We start from the raw sequence: 15741 nt of genomic DNA, 5'->3' as shown, positions 1-15741 counted from the left end.
CCTTGAAAACAAAATTTGTCTTGAAAAGTGCTTGAAAATTGCCCAAAGACCTTGAAAAGTACTTGAATTTCTTATTTTCTCGTATGCTAGACAATTAAAATCTCCCTGAAAATCAAAAGTAAATCTTTTAGAATAAAATCGGCAAGTTTCGAGCAATGGGCAGAGCTACGAAAACGCCGTAATAAAAAAGGTCGAATGTGTTCGGGACGAAAGCGAAGTTTGGGTACGAATGTTTCGTACTTTCTTTTAGCGTTGTCTCCCCTGACTAAAATGGCGTCAATTCGTTACAAATCTGTGTAAGTATTATTTATAAATAAGTCCTTGAAAACTATAAGACTAGTGCTTGAAAAGTCCTTGAATTTGACATGGCCTTGTCTGTATGAACCCTGGTCATGATATGACATGCAGTGCAAAGGGTCAATAACTCAACTTAGCATTTTACAAAATTATGCCCCTTTTTCAACTTAAGAGTTTTTGGTTAAATTCTTATAAGTAAGCTGTTATCTCAGTACCCACTTATGGAAATGGATTGAAACTTCACACCTTGTCCACTGTCATGAGCTGATAAGCACTATGCAGGTTCCATAACCCTATTTTGCTTTTTTTTTACTAAATTATGCCCCTTTTTCGACTTTCTTATTCATTCAATCGACAAGGCTGTTGAATAGTCGAGCGTTGCTGTCCTCTGACAGCTCTTGTTATGAAAAAAGTATCATACTTGTATGTACAGAATATAACTTTTCATTTTTAGCTCGACTTTTCGAAGAAAAAGTAGAGCTATTGCACTCGCCCCGGCGTCGCCGTCGCCGTTGGTTAAAGTTTTTGATAAAGTCAAATATCTCTGTTACTATCAAAGCTATTGACTTGAAACTTAAAATGGCTATTTACCATCAAAGTCTACACCAGAAGGAACAATCCCCATTACTCTGATTTGAATTTTGACAGAATTATGCCCATTTTTAACGTAGATTTTTAAAAAAAAATTTGATGAAGTCAAATATCTCCGTTACTATTAAAGCTTTTGACTCGAAACTCAAAATAGTTATATACAATCAAAGTCTGCACCAAGAGACACAATTCCCATAACTCTGGTTTGAATTTTGTCAGAATTATGCCCCTTGTTAACTTAGAATTTTTGGTTAAAGTTTTTGATAAAGTCAAATATCTCTGTTACTATCAAAGCTTTTGACTTGAAACTTAAAATACTTATTTACCATCAAAGTCTACACCAGGAGAAACAATATCCATAACTCTGATTTGAATTTTGACAGAATTATGCCCCTTTTTAACTTAGAATTTTTTGTTAAAAGTCCAATATCTCTGTTACTGTTAAAGCTTTTGACTTGAAACTCAAAATAGTTATTTACTATCAAAGTCTACACCAGGAGACACAATTCCCATAACTCTGATTGAATTTTGACAGAGTTATGTCCCTTTTTAACTTAGAATGTTTTTACTGGCAAAGCTCTAATTCAGAGTCAAGCACTGAGAAAAGTCAAGTGCGCTGTCTTACAGACAGCTCTTGTAAAGGAATATTTTCTGACTAGTAGTCTACATATTTTTTTCACAAGACTTCCATTTTCTGTGTCATTTGCTGGCAGAAAACATGTTAGTAAATGTACATTTAGAACCACTTGTTAGGAACAATGCTACATTGTGTACATGAATGAGATATTGTTAAAATGTTGTTTAATCCAACAAAAAGAGACAAAATGAATATTGATGTACCTGAGACCTGTTTTAGACTGAATGTTTTAAATATCATACTGTACAGACATACAGACATAACCACCCAAACTATTTTATTAGGTTCCAATTCATCTAAGAACAAACTGGGACAGTTTTTATCTGGAGATGTTAATGCTGGCTGGCCTGGGTGTTTATTTCCTCAACTTCCTGGCGGGTAAAACAAAGAACAGTAAACTGGCTCAGGCGTGGCTTACTTCACACAAACAACTACTGGAAGATAACTTTACTATTGTTGGTGAGTCTCGTTTTATTTCATTTAGATGTTCACATATATTTGCCTGGTTGTCTGTATTTATTTTGAACAATATGAAGAAATTTATATGAAGAAATTTGAACTTTAGTAGACTTGTAATGTATAGTCGTTGTTATTTTGTCTTTGATAGCTAAGGACTAGAAATTCAAAAGGGTTATTGCTGTTATCATGTGAGTACTATACAGAACTCATTATACTGCTGAAAAAAGCTAGACTTTAATATTAAATTTTATAACAAACATATGGCTAGGAAAACATGTTTCAAAACATGTGTGGTTTTTAAAGTTTTTTTCCCAAGACTTGGGAAAATGAAGAACTCTCTTAAAGTAAGTGTTTTTAGCAAATATCTTGAAAATATTTTAATATTAACTGTTATAATAATTTCAAAGGCATTTCAAACAGTTTCCTTTTAATACACAGACTTTTATGAAATTTTGCTCATTTTGTTGACTCTGACAAATGAATTAAAAGTAACCAGTAAAAGGTATTTGTCACCACATTTATTTTCAGTTTATTGCATGCTCTAAAATTGTACCTTTGCAAAACTACCAGAGTATTCAGAAATGTCTAACATTTTTAGTCTCATTTTGAAATTTAGTCTTAACATAATATAAGTAAGTTACTAACAGAACTTTTTTTATTGAGCGAATATTGTCCATTCTGCATATTTAACAATTCTTATAAAGAAATGTGTAGACATTTTTATATCAAACTAACTTTCTTAATGTTGTCCAATGCATTTCTTTGTTAAATATGTATAAAACAAACAAAAAAAACTTGACAGCTATGCCTTAAAATAAGCCCTCAATATTTCGTTTGGTCTGGATTAGGAATTCTTAGAAAGTTTAAAAAAAAAAAAATTCTAGTTGATAATTCACTCTGACACTATCACTAAAAAGTCCACCAAATAACTTCTGATTAGTCAGTTAGTCCAATTACCTAACAAACAGGTGTTTGTTTTTTACAAGGTGATGATGGCACATCTAAAGAGGTCACATCAGGTACACTGATGAAGGAATCAGAAAACGTATATGCCTTATGGTGCAGCGGTAGAATGTGTGTGGAAGGAATGCTCGTAGAACTTAAACTGATCAAACGACAGGATCTCATCAATGTCATGTCTACCATGCTTAAACCAGCTGCTGACCAGATTGTAAGTATTGTGAAACATAAATCACTTAAACATAGATGGCTGGATCACCTGCTCTGTCTCCAGCAATATTTTTTTATGTGTGAATCACTCAAAAGTCTGGATTACGGTAACTGGAGCATTTTGTTCATTGTCTTTCAACCTTGTGATCATTGTTTTACCTATTATTGTATTTTCACATGGCACTTTTAAACACAACAGACCTATTCTTTTTGTAAGAATTTGTGCTGCATAGCTGATTATTCTATTTGAGGTAATAGTGCTTAATATTCAGGAATGTTTGAATTTATGTGCCACACTGTGACTGATATACTGTAAAATTATTAATATTCGTGGGGGACTAAAAGTAATTTTCGTGGATTTCGTGGATTAGTCAATCCACGAAATTTAATCCCAACGAAGAAGTAAAGTTCCGCAAGTAATACATATCTAGAATACACCGGTTCTTCATTGTATAGATCCACTATTTCTGTAATATGTTTAGGAAAAGTTAAAGACTTCAGTCAGAGAGATATTTTCATTTAATGCACCCAGCAAGATAGATTCTTCGTTGCTTTATATGTATGTCCTTGTGATTAAAAGTTTTCTGTCTTTTCTTTATAGGAAAATAGTGCCTGAGACAGAAAGATCGTAAAAGGGCCAATTTACTGCAATTTCATCTTGTATGTTTTTTTTCAGGTTGTGAAGGTCAGTATGGACCCTGCAATGGAGAAATTCTGTTTCTGTATCGCTCAGAAGAAAGTGGCAGCCAAAATGCAGAAGGAATATCAAGATCTTGTAAGTACCAGTATAGTTTCAAGGAGAGTGTCAATGGTTGTGAGGTATTTGAAACATTATCATCCCAGCAAGTTGATATGGGACCTTTTTGGCTGAGTGGTTAAGGATTGTGAACCAGTTCTATGGGCTTGAGCCTTGCTAGTGTGGTCATTTGATGAAGTCATACAGCTGGCTTGGTGGAGGTAGTTTGTTTTATACAGGTGCATGTGTCTTATTTATTACATGGCTGAAAAAATATTTTGGCATCAGTTTTATTGGTGTGACCTTAAACCCAGTAAAACAAAAGATTTATTATGGACCCCTATTGTTTTAGGGGCCACTTCATCAAAGGTCAAGGTCACAGGGGCCAGATAATGGAAAACTGTTTCCAATTCATAACTTAAGAACCAATAGGCCCAGAATGTTGAAACTTAGTGGGATGATTGGACATGCTAAGTAGATGACGCCCTATTGCAGCCAACCATCAGTGTCTCTTTGACTTTCGTTCCTGTCCCCTATTGACTTCTTGCCTATTACTACTATGCATTGGGGGAGACATGTGCTTTTCTACAAAAGCATCTTCTAGTTGTGATTTATATTTGATACCTTGTTATACCTACACAAATGAAGTTTAGGAGGTGGTATATTACAGTCACCATGTTGGTGACTCTGTGCATGCATGTGTCTCTGCATCTGTGGTAACTCCTGAAAGGATGGGTGGATTGAGTTCATTTCTGCTACACTGGTATAGAATTATAAGATCCAGATCGGGTGATTTTCATTACAGTACACAAATTTTTGGTTGCGGGTTTATCCCACTACCAAAGTTAAAGTGTATTTCTGACAATCATAGCATCTTTATTTGATTCCAAATCACATCCAAAGGATGTTCATGTGCTACACAAAATAGTCCCATTCATGAACAGTGCGAATGAATTATCAATGAACAAGCAGTTCTTATTCAACCTGTATCCACTCACACTGACCATTTAGATTATATAAGATCTATCAATGATAAGGTATTCCAGCCCATGGTTACATCACAAGCTGGGTCAGGCAGAGTTCGTCTTAGATATGAGACACATTAAATTTGTATTTGTTTCTCATTCATGTATTTTCATAGACTGGCATTTAAACAGAAAATAAATCTACCAAAAACCCGCAACCATCAGACATTTCAAGGCTTTGATTGTGATAGTAATGGCCCCCTTTTTACTTTTTAAAAGATTTAGCAAAGTGTGGATGCCTGTATGATAATTCTTGAAAGAATGAATAGATTTGAATTTTTTTTTCTAGACAGGTACATGATTATAAAATACAGGCCAAGTCAGTCCTGGTTGCAATCCACCAAATTTTAGTGGAGTTAAGACTCTTTTCAACTCAAAATTTGGGTATCTGTTCGATAACTCTTGAAAGGATGAATGTATTTGATTTATTTTTGGTAGACAGGTACAAAAATGATAATAAAGTGTTTGATTTTAGTTAAAATCCACAAATGTTTGGCTGAGTTGTGGCCCATTTTCAACTTGAAAATCAGCAGAAGATCGTTGTCCATTTTTAACTCACCTGTCACAGAGTGACAGGGTGAGCTTTTGTGATCGCATTTTGTCCGTCGTCCGTTCACATTTTCTTGTGAACACGATAGAGACCACATTTTGCTATCAATTTTAATCAAACTTGCACACAACTTGTATTGGCATAAGATCTCGATTCCTTTCGAAAACTGGCCAGATCCCATCATGGGTTCCATAAAGGGCCAGAATTTGCTCTTTTTGGCTTGTGAACACGATAGAGACCACATTTTGCAATCAACTTTAATCAAACTTGCACACAACTTGTATTAGCATAATGTCTCAGTTCCTTTCGAAAACTGGCCAGATCCCATCATGTGTTCCAGAGTTATGGCCCCTTAAAGGGCCAAAATTTACTATTTTTGGCTTGTGAACACAAAAGAGACCACATTTTGCAATCAACTTTAATCAAACTTGCACGCAACTTGTATTGGCACAAGATCTTGGTTCCTTTCGAAACTGGCCAGATCCTGTCATGGGTTTCAGAGTTATGGCCCCTTAAAGGGCCAAAATTTGCTATTTTTGGCTTGTGAACATGATAGAGACCACATTTTGCAGTCAACTTTAATCAAACTTGCACACAACTTGTATTGGCATAATATCTCAGTTCCTTTCAAAAACTGGCCAGATCCCATCATAAGTTCCAGAGTTATGGCCCCTTAAAGGACCAAAATTTGCTATTTTGGCTTTTGCAGCCATATAGAAACTTCATTTATGGTTTGATTTGATACAAACTTGCAACAACAATAAATCTTGGATTCCATGATGAATCTGTCAAATCCAATCATAGGTTCTGGAGTTACGGCCCCTGATTGGCCCCTGAAAGAGCCAAAATTTGTTAATTTTTACCTTGTGAACACGGTAGACTGAAGTGACATTTTATATTTGATTTTAACCACACTTACACACAACTTAAGTCACAATAAGATCTCAGTTCCTTTCGAAAACTGGCTAGATTCCATTATGGGTTCTGGAGTTACTGCCCAAATTTTCTATTTTGGCCCTTTCAGCCATACAGAAGTTTCATTTATGATTTGATTTGATACAGACTTGCACAGAATGATTATCTTGATGATTTCTAGGCCTGGATCGAAATTGAGTCATGTCGGGTCGAAAACTAGGTCATCAGGTCAAATCAAAGGAAAAGCTTGTTAACAACCTATAGGCCACATTTAAAACCCTATCTTCATGAAACTAGGTCAGAATGTTTATCTTGATGATTTCTAGGCCAAATTTTAAACTGGGTCATTTAGGGTCAAAAACTAGGTCAACCAGTTTAATCAAAGGAAGAGCTTGTTAACACTCTTGAGGCCACATTTATGACCCTATTTTCATGAAACTTGGTCAGAATGTTTATCTTGATGATTCTTAGACCAAGTGCGAAACTGTGTCATATAGGATCAAAAACTAGGTCACCCGTTCAAATCAAAGGAATAGTTTGTTAACACTCTTGTTCATTTGATATGCATGAAACTTGGTCAGAATGTTTGTGTGCATGAAATATCACATGGATTTTTATCTGGGTCATGTAGGGTCAAAAACTAGGTCACCAGGTCAAATCAAAGAATAAGCTTGTTTACACTCAAGAGGCCATGTGTTTTGGTCCAATCTTAATGAAAATTTGTCAGAATATTTGTCTCCATGAAATCACTAGGTAAAACATGTTTACACTGTTATTGTGTGTTACTCAGGTGAGCGACTTGTATAATTTTTGATAGGATGAATGGGTTAAATTCATTTTTGGTAGACATGTACAATATTATAAAATGCAGGTGAAGTTGGATTTCAATTACAATGCACCATTTTTTGGCACAGTTTTGGCCCCGTTTTGACTACATATTCAACATGTCTGCAGTTTTTGGTGGAACATGTCCGCAGTTTTGGGTGGAATTAAAGCCCCTTTTTGACAGTTTTTGTTTATAAAAGTTCACAAGAAGGTGCTGTTACAGCGGTATTATTTAGTTCACACAAAAGCTGACAGTTCAAGTTAATTATAGAATTATAATGACTGAGTTGAATTGCTATTGTTAATCAAAAGTTAACAGAATTTGAAGTGTTTTGCATTGCAGGGTTCTCGCCAGGCTATTATCGCCTGTCGCGTGCGACATGCCTTCTGACTTTGAGTTGTATATTTGACATCCCTTATTTCCCCCGTCATCCCTCAATTGCCGAAGCGACATGTCATAAAATCATCCCAATAAACACCCCGATTAATTCGATAGTGTATTCGAAAAGCTTCCACGTGCTACCCGATAGTTTAGGTAAAGCGATGCCAGTTAAGATAACCAATAAACCAATGACAGCTTCCTATATGTGGAACGTGTGACGTAAATTTCATCTTAGCTCCGCCTTTAAATCCTTTGACAGGCGGTATCTTGTGATGTGTACATGAAAGTGACTGTTTTCGCAAGTTTTAAGATTAAACATGTCATTAGATATAATGACAGATGATTCAACAATTATCGTCCGAATGTTTTTCGCAATCAAGGAAAGACAATGTAAGGAATTAAGTCAAAAATTGTTCAACACGGTAAAATGCTTTTGAACAATTATCGCCGTAATATTAATGTTTTTCACATGTATGAAATGTGTTTTCTCGGGCGGAATATCGAAAAGAAAATGCAAGAATTAATGTTTTCTGTCGTCACTTTCAAAATAAAACTTGTAGAGAAAAGTTTGAAATACCCTCCATGCATTATTTCATCACGAACGGACACTTTGGTAGAACCACCGACCTTCCGTAAGCCAGCTGGATGGCTTCCTCACATGAAGAATTCAACGCCCCTAGTGAGGCTCGAACCCACATCGATGAGGGGCAAGTGATTAGAAGCCAGCGACCTTAACCACTCGGCCACAGAGGCCCCGGTCACAATTTCAGAATCCCTCCCAGCCACGCCAAATGGCCAAAGGAAATCGGGCATTGATCCAAAATGGAAACCAGCGTTTCCCTGGATGACAGTCTCAGATTGTGTGTTTTACATGTATGTACAACAAACAGTTGACATTTTCAAAAACTTAAAATGGATAAGTTTTCAGCAAATAAACTCCGCAGAAATAGAAGACATAAACTTTAAAATACAAATAGATCTGTGTGCAGTGCTAAAATTGTGTTGTTTTATGTACAATAAATAGTAAATGAACATTTTTAGCAACTTAAAATTGATGAACTTTTAATTGTCATTCAGCAAATAACTCCATAGGATTTTTATGACCTAATATCTTTTCTTGTTGTACATGTAAATGATGCTTATTAATCACTGAAAATACCACTATGTTTTTCACTCTGAAATGCACCAGAATGCACCAAAATGAGTTGTAGTAACACAAAATTTTCTGGGGTGACTCCCATACCCCCCATGTATACATATTGTGTATTAATGTACACACTTAACTACTGTTTACAAGAAGAGGAAAGCTATTTGTGACAGTATTGTCTTTTAATATCATTATAAAGTAAAACAATGTTTTCTCAAAGTTGCAAGCAGATGAGCAAAATTCTTCAGTTATCCAAGGTTTTGAACAATCCAAACATAGATTAAATAAGGAAGATGACTGCAGGATTGCATGAATTACCCTAGTTAGCCCTAGTCCTGAGTCACTGATGCTCCTGCAAGTATTGCTGCCCTGTACCACATTTATACATGTAGCACTGGTTTCATACATAAGTACTTTGTCTTGAAGGCGGACAGTATCCCATTGAAAATTTTGATAACTATCATGCAAAAGGTAATTTTTGTTACAGAGCCAGTTTACTGAGAAGAAAAACTTAGATAAATACAGCATCCCATCAAGCTTCCAGCTGCTCAGTGAGATAGGGGAGGCAACTGCAATGGTGCTAGATAAAAAGGTGAATCATATTTTTTTCCCTTGATGGCATTACTAGTGGTTTGATGGAGAAATATTTTAAAGACCCACCATAACCTATTTTTTCCTCCCCAGTGAACTTTGTGAAAATCATTCAGATAATTCGAAAATTGTAAAGCAGTTCTACATGATGACAGGTGGACCATTTAGGCCCTTCCTGAATTAACTTGTTTTCACAACTTCATCTGTGCAAACTTGTTCAGTCAATCTCTTTGTATTTTAGTTTTAAAAACATAGATAAATAACTACCTTACCGTGTAGAAACAAAATGTGGTCCTGAGTGAGGCATATGTTCTTACTGATAATTTAGAGATAGTACCTAAGTTTTTCAAATCATAGGTATGAAGTTAAAAAGCTTTGAAATGAAGACAAATGTATATATATTTCTCAAAAATAGATATATTAACAATATTTTAACCAGAAGCGTAGAGTTTTGAGCATTTAATATTTTCATGTAAAAGAAAATTTTGTGATCAAGGAAATGTAACTCTTCTTGGACCTGGAGAGCAGAAACATCAAAGGGACATAATATAGCAAATATTTTCTACTTTGATGCATTTGATTTAACATTCAACTGTGATCTGGATTTCTAAATAATGATCCATAATACTTGTGCTAAAAATATAGAACAACTGGAACAGTCCTTTAACTGCAAAAAGATACTGTAGCAGATTAAAAATTGTTAAGCTCTAACTGGGACTCGAACCCAGGACCTCTCACACCTAAGGCAGACACTCTACCACTTCCCTATAACAGTAGCTATAGCTAGGCAGTTTAAGTGCACCGATTACATTATGTGAACTGGAACAGTTTTGTGGCAATAACACATAATCAGCCTACTCCGGATTATCGGCGTATTCGCTTTGTTGCGTAACGGCAATTTTCGTGTAAAGAAAAAATATAATCTAATGCTGCAAACATTTTAATCGGTCAAAACTACCCAAATTTCTCTGACATGTTTTTTAGAGTACGAACTTACTAACTGGTAGTACCAGTGAAATATTACTTACACTGAATTTTATATATTTGCCTTTTTAGCAGCTGGCGAATGGCAAAGACAGTGGGCTTTGTCCAAATATAAGCAATTACTTTACCAGTTTCAAGAGGATATCAATTGATATGAAATTACAGTAACAAACTAAGTACCTTTCTGCAACACATGGAGTCATTAGCATTCACTGTCAATCAGTATTATGACTAAGATCGATCATCATTCATTCATTCAAATAATTTATAGATAGAGTCCGTTGTTTACATTTTTAATCGTAACCGGTGCTCTTGTAAAAACCACTTTTTTTGAAAAATCGAAGAATGCGAAGAGCTATGGTACGGTCTCTAGATAATTTGTCTAAAGTCATTCATTGTCCCTTTCTGATTAATACGTTGTAGGGGGGGGGGAGTTGTCAATTAATACTGGTTAAGAATTCAGCAATACTGATTAAATTAAATGTCTTCTGTATATAACTGAATTATTGTCTTACTGAACTTGCCATTGAATCCTGTCATCATATTTACTAGGTTTGTCAAGCGTTTGATCGTTACGAGAACCAGATTGAGTACATTCACATCTCAGACCAGTACTCCGGAGCCAAGAACCAGTATGAGTAAGTAGAAATGGATTTATATATAAGATCTATATTAAAGATACTTTTAGATATAATATGATCTAAACCAAAAATGTCTTCTCATAACTTTTAAAAATTAAAAAGGTGGAAATTTTGCTACCTGCATTGCAATATTTTTATGCCCCCGAAGGGAGGCATATTAGTTTTCAACTGTCCGTCTGTTCGTTCGTGTGTTCATTCATTCGTTTGTTAGTTCGTTCGTCACAACGTTAACTTTTTGCATGAAGGCACTTTACTCGCAAACCACTGCACCCAGGACCTTCAAACTCCACATGCTGATAGTACGTGCTGATAGTACTTATTGAGTAAACCACCCCTACTCACTTTGGGATCACCAGGTCAAAGGTCAAGGTCACAGAGGCCAACGTTAACTTTTTGCATAAAGGCCTTTTACTTGCGAACCACTGCACCCAGGACTTTCAAACTTCACTTGCTGATAGTACTTATTGAGTACACCACCCCTACTGACTTTGGGGTCACCAGGTCAAAGGTCAAGGTCACAGGGGCCAACCTTAACTTTTTGCATGAAGGCACTTTACTCGCGAACCACTGCACCCAGGACCTTCAAACTTCACATGCTGATAGTACTTATTGAGTACACCACCCCTACTGACTTTGTGGTCACCAGGTCAAAGGTCAAGGTCACAGAGGCCAACGTTAACTTTTTGCATGAAGGCACTTTACTCGCGAACCACTGCACCCAGGACCTTCAAACTTCACATGCTGATAGTACTTATAGAGTACACCACCCCTGCTGACTTTGGGGTCACCAGGTCACAGGGGCCAACGTTAACTTTTTGCATGAAGGCACTTTACATGCGAACCACTTCACCAAGGACCTTCAGACTTCACATGCTGATAGTACTTATTGAGTACACCACTCCTACTGACTTTGGGGTCACCAGGTCAAAGGTCAAGGTCACAGGGGCCAACGTTAACTTTTTGCATGAAGGCACTTTACTCGCGAACCACTTCACCCAGGACCTTCAAACTTTACATGCTGATATTACTTTATGAGTACACCAACCCTACTGACTTTGGGGTCACCAGGTCAAAGGTCAAGGTCACAGGGGCCAACGTTAACTTTTTGCATGAAGGCACTTTACATGCAAACCACTTCACCAAGGACCTTCAAACTTCACATGCTGATAATACTTATTGAGTACACCACTCCTACTGACTTTTGGGTCACCAGGTCAAAGGTCAAGGTGCTGCGGGGGCATTTGTCACCATTAGTGACAGCTCTTGTTTACTACAATTTTTTCATACAGTTTTAAGAATACTTATATGTCATTGAATTTGTTAGAAGTGAAGATATAGAAATAGTGATGTTTTGTTGATGATGTTTTAATCTAATATATTTAAAAACATCTAAGTGAACTTTCACTACAGTTTATGTACAATTAATAGATTCAGAGTTAGAAAAGTTTGACTGTGGTAACCAGTAAAAATCATGAATATTCAAAGTCATTTAAGTCCTTAAGTAACAATGACTTACAGTGGAAAAGGCATTGGCCGCTCAATCCAGGGGTCATGGGTTCGAGCCCCACTTAGGTCACGATCGTGACTTCTCATATGACACCAGTACTGGTTTTTCCAGGAAGTGGACTTGAGATTGTTTCCAATAAGCTTGAAGCTTTCATCACAATCGAGCTAAAACAAAATTAGTACAGTGCATTCGCGATGCTACGAATCGCAATTTAAAGAAATACCGGTATACTACGAAAAGATATTGTGGTCCCGGCTGCTTTCCTTCTTATTTCTATGTAACAAAGTCGCGGTTTTACGAAAATGCGATTTTACGAAAAATGCGCTCCTACGAATGTATTGTTATGCCCTTAAAGCCTGTTTTCAATTTGTTTTAGTTGCGATTTTACGAATGTATCGTCTAAGTTTACACACCTTCCATAACGGCGTGAAAATGCTTTAGAAAGAAAAGTGTCACTATCATTTAGCTGGGCGTAAACAGTGATTAAAACGTAAGAAATTAGTAATTAAATTTTTTTCTCCTATAACTATCTGATCGGATGGCATACAAGTCACACTTGCTTCGATATCTATACGTCTCAAACAATCACTGCATAAAGAAACTAAAACAATATTTAAGTCCTGATTGTCTGTATATTGTCTGTATATTGTCGTTTTATTATACCAAACAATTGGTAAAGGGTAGCTGAGGGTATCGGAATATGCAGTTGCGATGTTTCCTCGTGCAACAATGTACCCTGTATATGTTTTATATACAGTGAATAAAAAGTGAAGAAAAAAACAACCCGTTCTACATTCTACATGCGATCTGAGTTCAGATTCAAATAAGATTTGTAGTAAACCCAGATGTACATATAAAATTGGTATACATGTACTTCGATACGAAAATCACATGTTTAAATATCACGGGTTACGTATATAGATATTAAGGTGCTATATAGCGAAATTTCCTATGCTACGCTTGAACGAAAATGCGATATTACGAAAAAATCGGACGGTCCCTTGGCTTTTCGTAGGATCGCGAATGTACTGTATATACTAAGCACTGTGAAAAGTCAAGCGTGCTGTCTTATGTACAGCTCTTGTTTTATTGGGTGATCAGTCAAAATTATTAACTCTCAGTATACAATATTAAGAACTAAAGTCTTCGGCTATTCTGCTGTTGGAAACAGCTTAAAGGTTACCCTAGCTACCTCCAGAAAACAGTTCTTTAACTGTTTTCCCAACACCCGTGCAACATCTCTGGATCATCACTGCTGAAAAGGCTAGGATGAGTTTGTTTTGCACAGGCTGTTGCCTTAAGAAGTTGATTTGATGAGAATTTTATCTAATGAAAAAGAAAATATGTGTCGTTAAGAAGTTATTTGTTTTTCTAAGTTTTCTTTAAGAGAGGTTGTACACAATTGCCAGTGACCTCCAAATAACTCAATCAATTTAAATTGCAGTGACAGCCAGACGAAGATGCCAGAAGTGAAACCAACTATTGTCTTCTGTTTTAATGGTAAGATTTTCTGATATTATTTTGAAATTTGATAGAGAAAGGATACTGCACTGAAGTTGTAGAAGACCTTCTGTTCTTAGCTTACCTGATCTTAAGGCTCAGAGATGAGCTTTTGTGATTGTCTCGAGTCAGGTAGTTGTCATTAAACTTAATGCCTAAGGGTCCTATGACTCAGTGTTTGGCCATGCCTAAGGGTCCTATGACTCAAATGTTTTTAAGGAAAATGAATGTTTACATTATGCTTTGCTGTTTTCAGTTGCTGGTAAGGGGAAGACAAAGACATCTGATATGGAGAACATGAAACCATTGATGCAGCTTGTCTTCTACTGTATTGATAAAGTGGCCAGGATCTCACTCAGTAAAGAGGTTTGTAATCTGGGTCTTTATATAGGTTTGATTCTTTATTATAGAAGAGAGGGGTCTATAGCCTTGGGGTTGTTTTGTTAAACTTTTTATCACTTGCTCCTCACCTCTGTCTGTTTGAATCCATGCTTTGGAAGTAAATTTTTTGATGTGAGGAAACTATCAAACTGGCTTATGGAAGGTTGATGGTCTGCTCTGATGTATTAGTCAAGGTTGTGTTAGTGTGACCCAACAAAAACTAGGCTTTTACCAGTGATGAATTGCAGCCTTAACCATCTACTAGTGTGAAAAGCAAATATTTGATATTGTATTTAAGTCATAAGTTAAACAGTTGCTTATTGCTCTCTGGTAGGCTTATAAGGTTTGTTTGTCGAACATGCTGGAAATATTTTTAGATAATTGTTACATTTAAGGTATTATTGTTGTCATTGACAGGGTAAGCAGAAGGCAGAGAAGAATCGTCAGAAGGCGGAGGAGGTGTTCCTGAAGTCAGCGCATGCTCAGCGTCAGGAGGCTGCCCAACTGAGACGTGAGGAGAAACGTAGAGCAGAGAAAGAGAGGATCATGAATGAGGAGGACCCAGATAAAGCCAGGAAATGGGAGGTAGTTCATTTCGTCATTCAGTAAATTCTCTACTGTTTGCTTTCTTTACTTCTGTTCTCTGTTGGTAGGGCAGACCATTTCATTTCTGATCAGTATCAACAGGATGGTTGGACCTGTAGGTCATAGGATGGTTGCAGATAACCTCTATTAATGTTTTAGGGGTCTTAGGGTAAAAAGTTATAGTTGCAATGACTTTTAGACTGCAAACAGTTTCTGATCAATATCTAGATAACTGAATGGTCTATGACTTGATGATGAAGTAGGACCTGTAGATGACCAGTACATCTTTATAATGCAAAAAGATCCTACTGGGGATTTATGTAATGTTGTACAACATTTCTGGGTCTCGCTATTAATAAATCTGCAATTTATGAATATTTTGTAAATTAAGCAATTCTAAGTTGTATTTTTTTGTTTGGTTTTCAGGAGAGACAGAACAAGCAAGATATGAAGAGGAAGCAACCGAAAACAAAAATGATGAAGGTCAAGGGCATGTAATTTGGAGAAATTGATGCATTAGTGGATCATCTCCCCTGTTTTATGACTACAGTATACAGAAAACCAAACAATAATGGAATTACACCAAGCTAGATTTAATTTTCAGTGAGAATGAGTGAAATTGTGTTTAAGAATGCTAGGTAAAACTTTAGTCTTTTTTACAAAGCTTGTATGAGAGATAGCTTGTTGATGGAATACATGTTTATGGAAGGACCTTACATTTTATTTAGTTGCCTTGACTTTGATTGAGAAATGTTTTATGTTGATATTATTTATGGCAATGTTGGGCAAAGAAAAAGAAATCTGTTAAAAATTATATT

At 36.1% G+C, this 15741-nt stretch overlaps 1 protein-coding gene across 1 annotated transcript in view; it reads left to right on the top strand.

Annotated features, from left to right (window-relative positions):
• LOC128546995 (PAT complex subunit CCDC47-like) overlaps window positions 1-15741 on the top strand; it is a 23966-nt gene extending 8225 nt beyond the window's left edge. Inside the window, exons 5-13 of the mRNA XM_053518469.1 lie at window positions 1810-1984; window positions 2971-3155; window positions 3831-3929; window positions 9222-9326; window positions 10862-10947; window positions 13902-13957; window positions 14214-14323; window positions 14756-14923; window positions 15350-15741. Of these exons, the coding sequence (XP_053374444.1) occupies window positions 1810-1984; window positions 2971-3155; window positions 3831-3929; window positions 9222-9326; window positions 10862-10947; window positions 13902-13957; window positions 14214-14323; window positions 14756-14923; window positions 15350-15421 (1056 nt within the window). The 3' untranslated portion in view covers window positions 15422-15741. The remainder of the gene's footprint in view (window positions 1-1809; window positions 1985-2970; window positions 3156-3830; window positions 3930-9221; window positions 9327-10861; window positions 10948-13901; window positions 13958-14213; window positions 14324-14755; window positions 14924-15349) is intronic.

This window comes from Mercenaria mercenaria, chromosome 11 (genome assembly GCF_021730395.1).
Source record: "Mercenaria mercenaria strain notata chromosome 11, MADL_Memer_1, whole genome shotgun sequence".
Classification (NCBI taxonomy): Eukaryota; Metazoa; Mollusca; class Bivalvia; order Venerida; family Veneridae; genus Mercenaria; species Mercenaria mercenaria.
The sequence above is the reverse complement of the archived record's forward strand: the minus strand, read 5'-3'. Positions and strand labels throughout refer to the sequence as shown.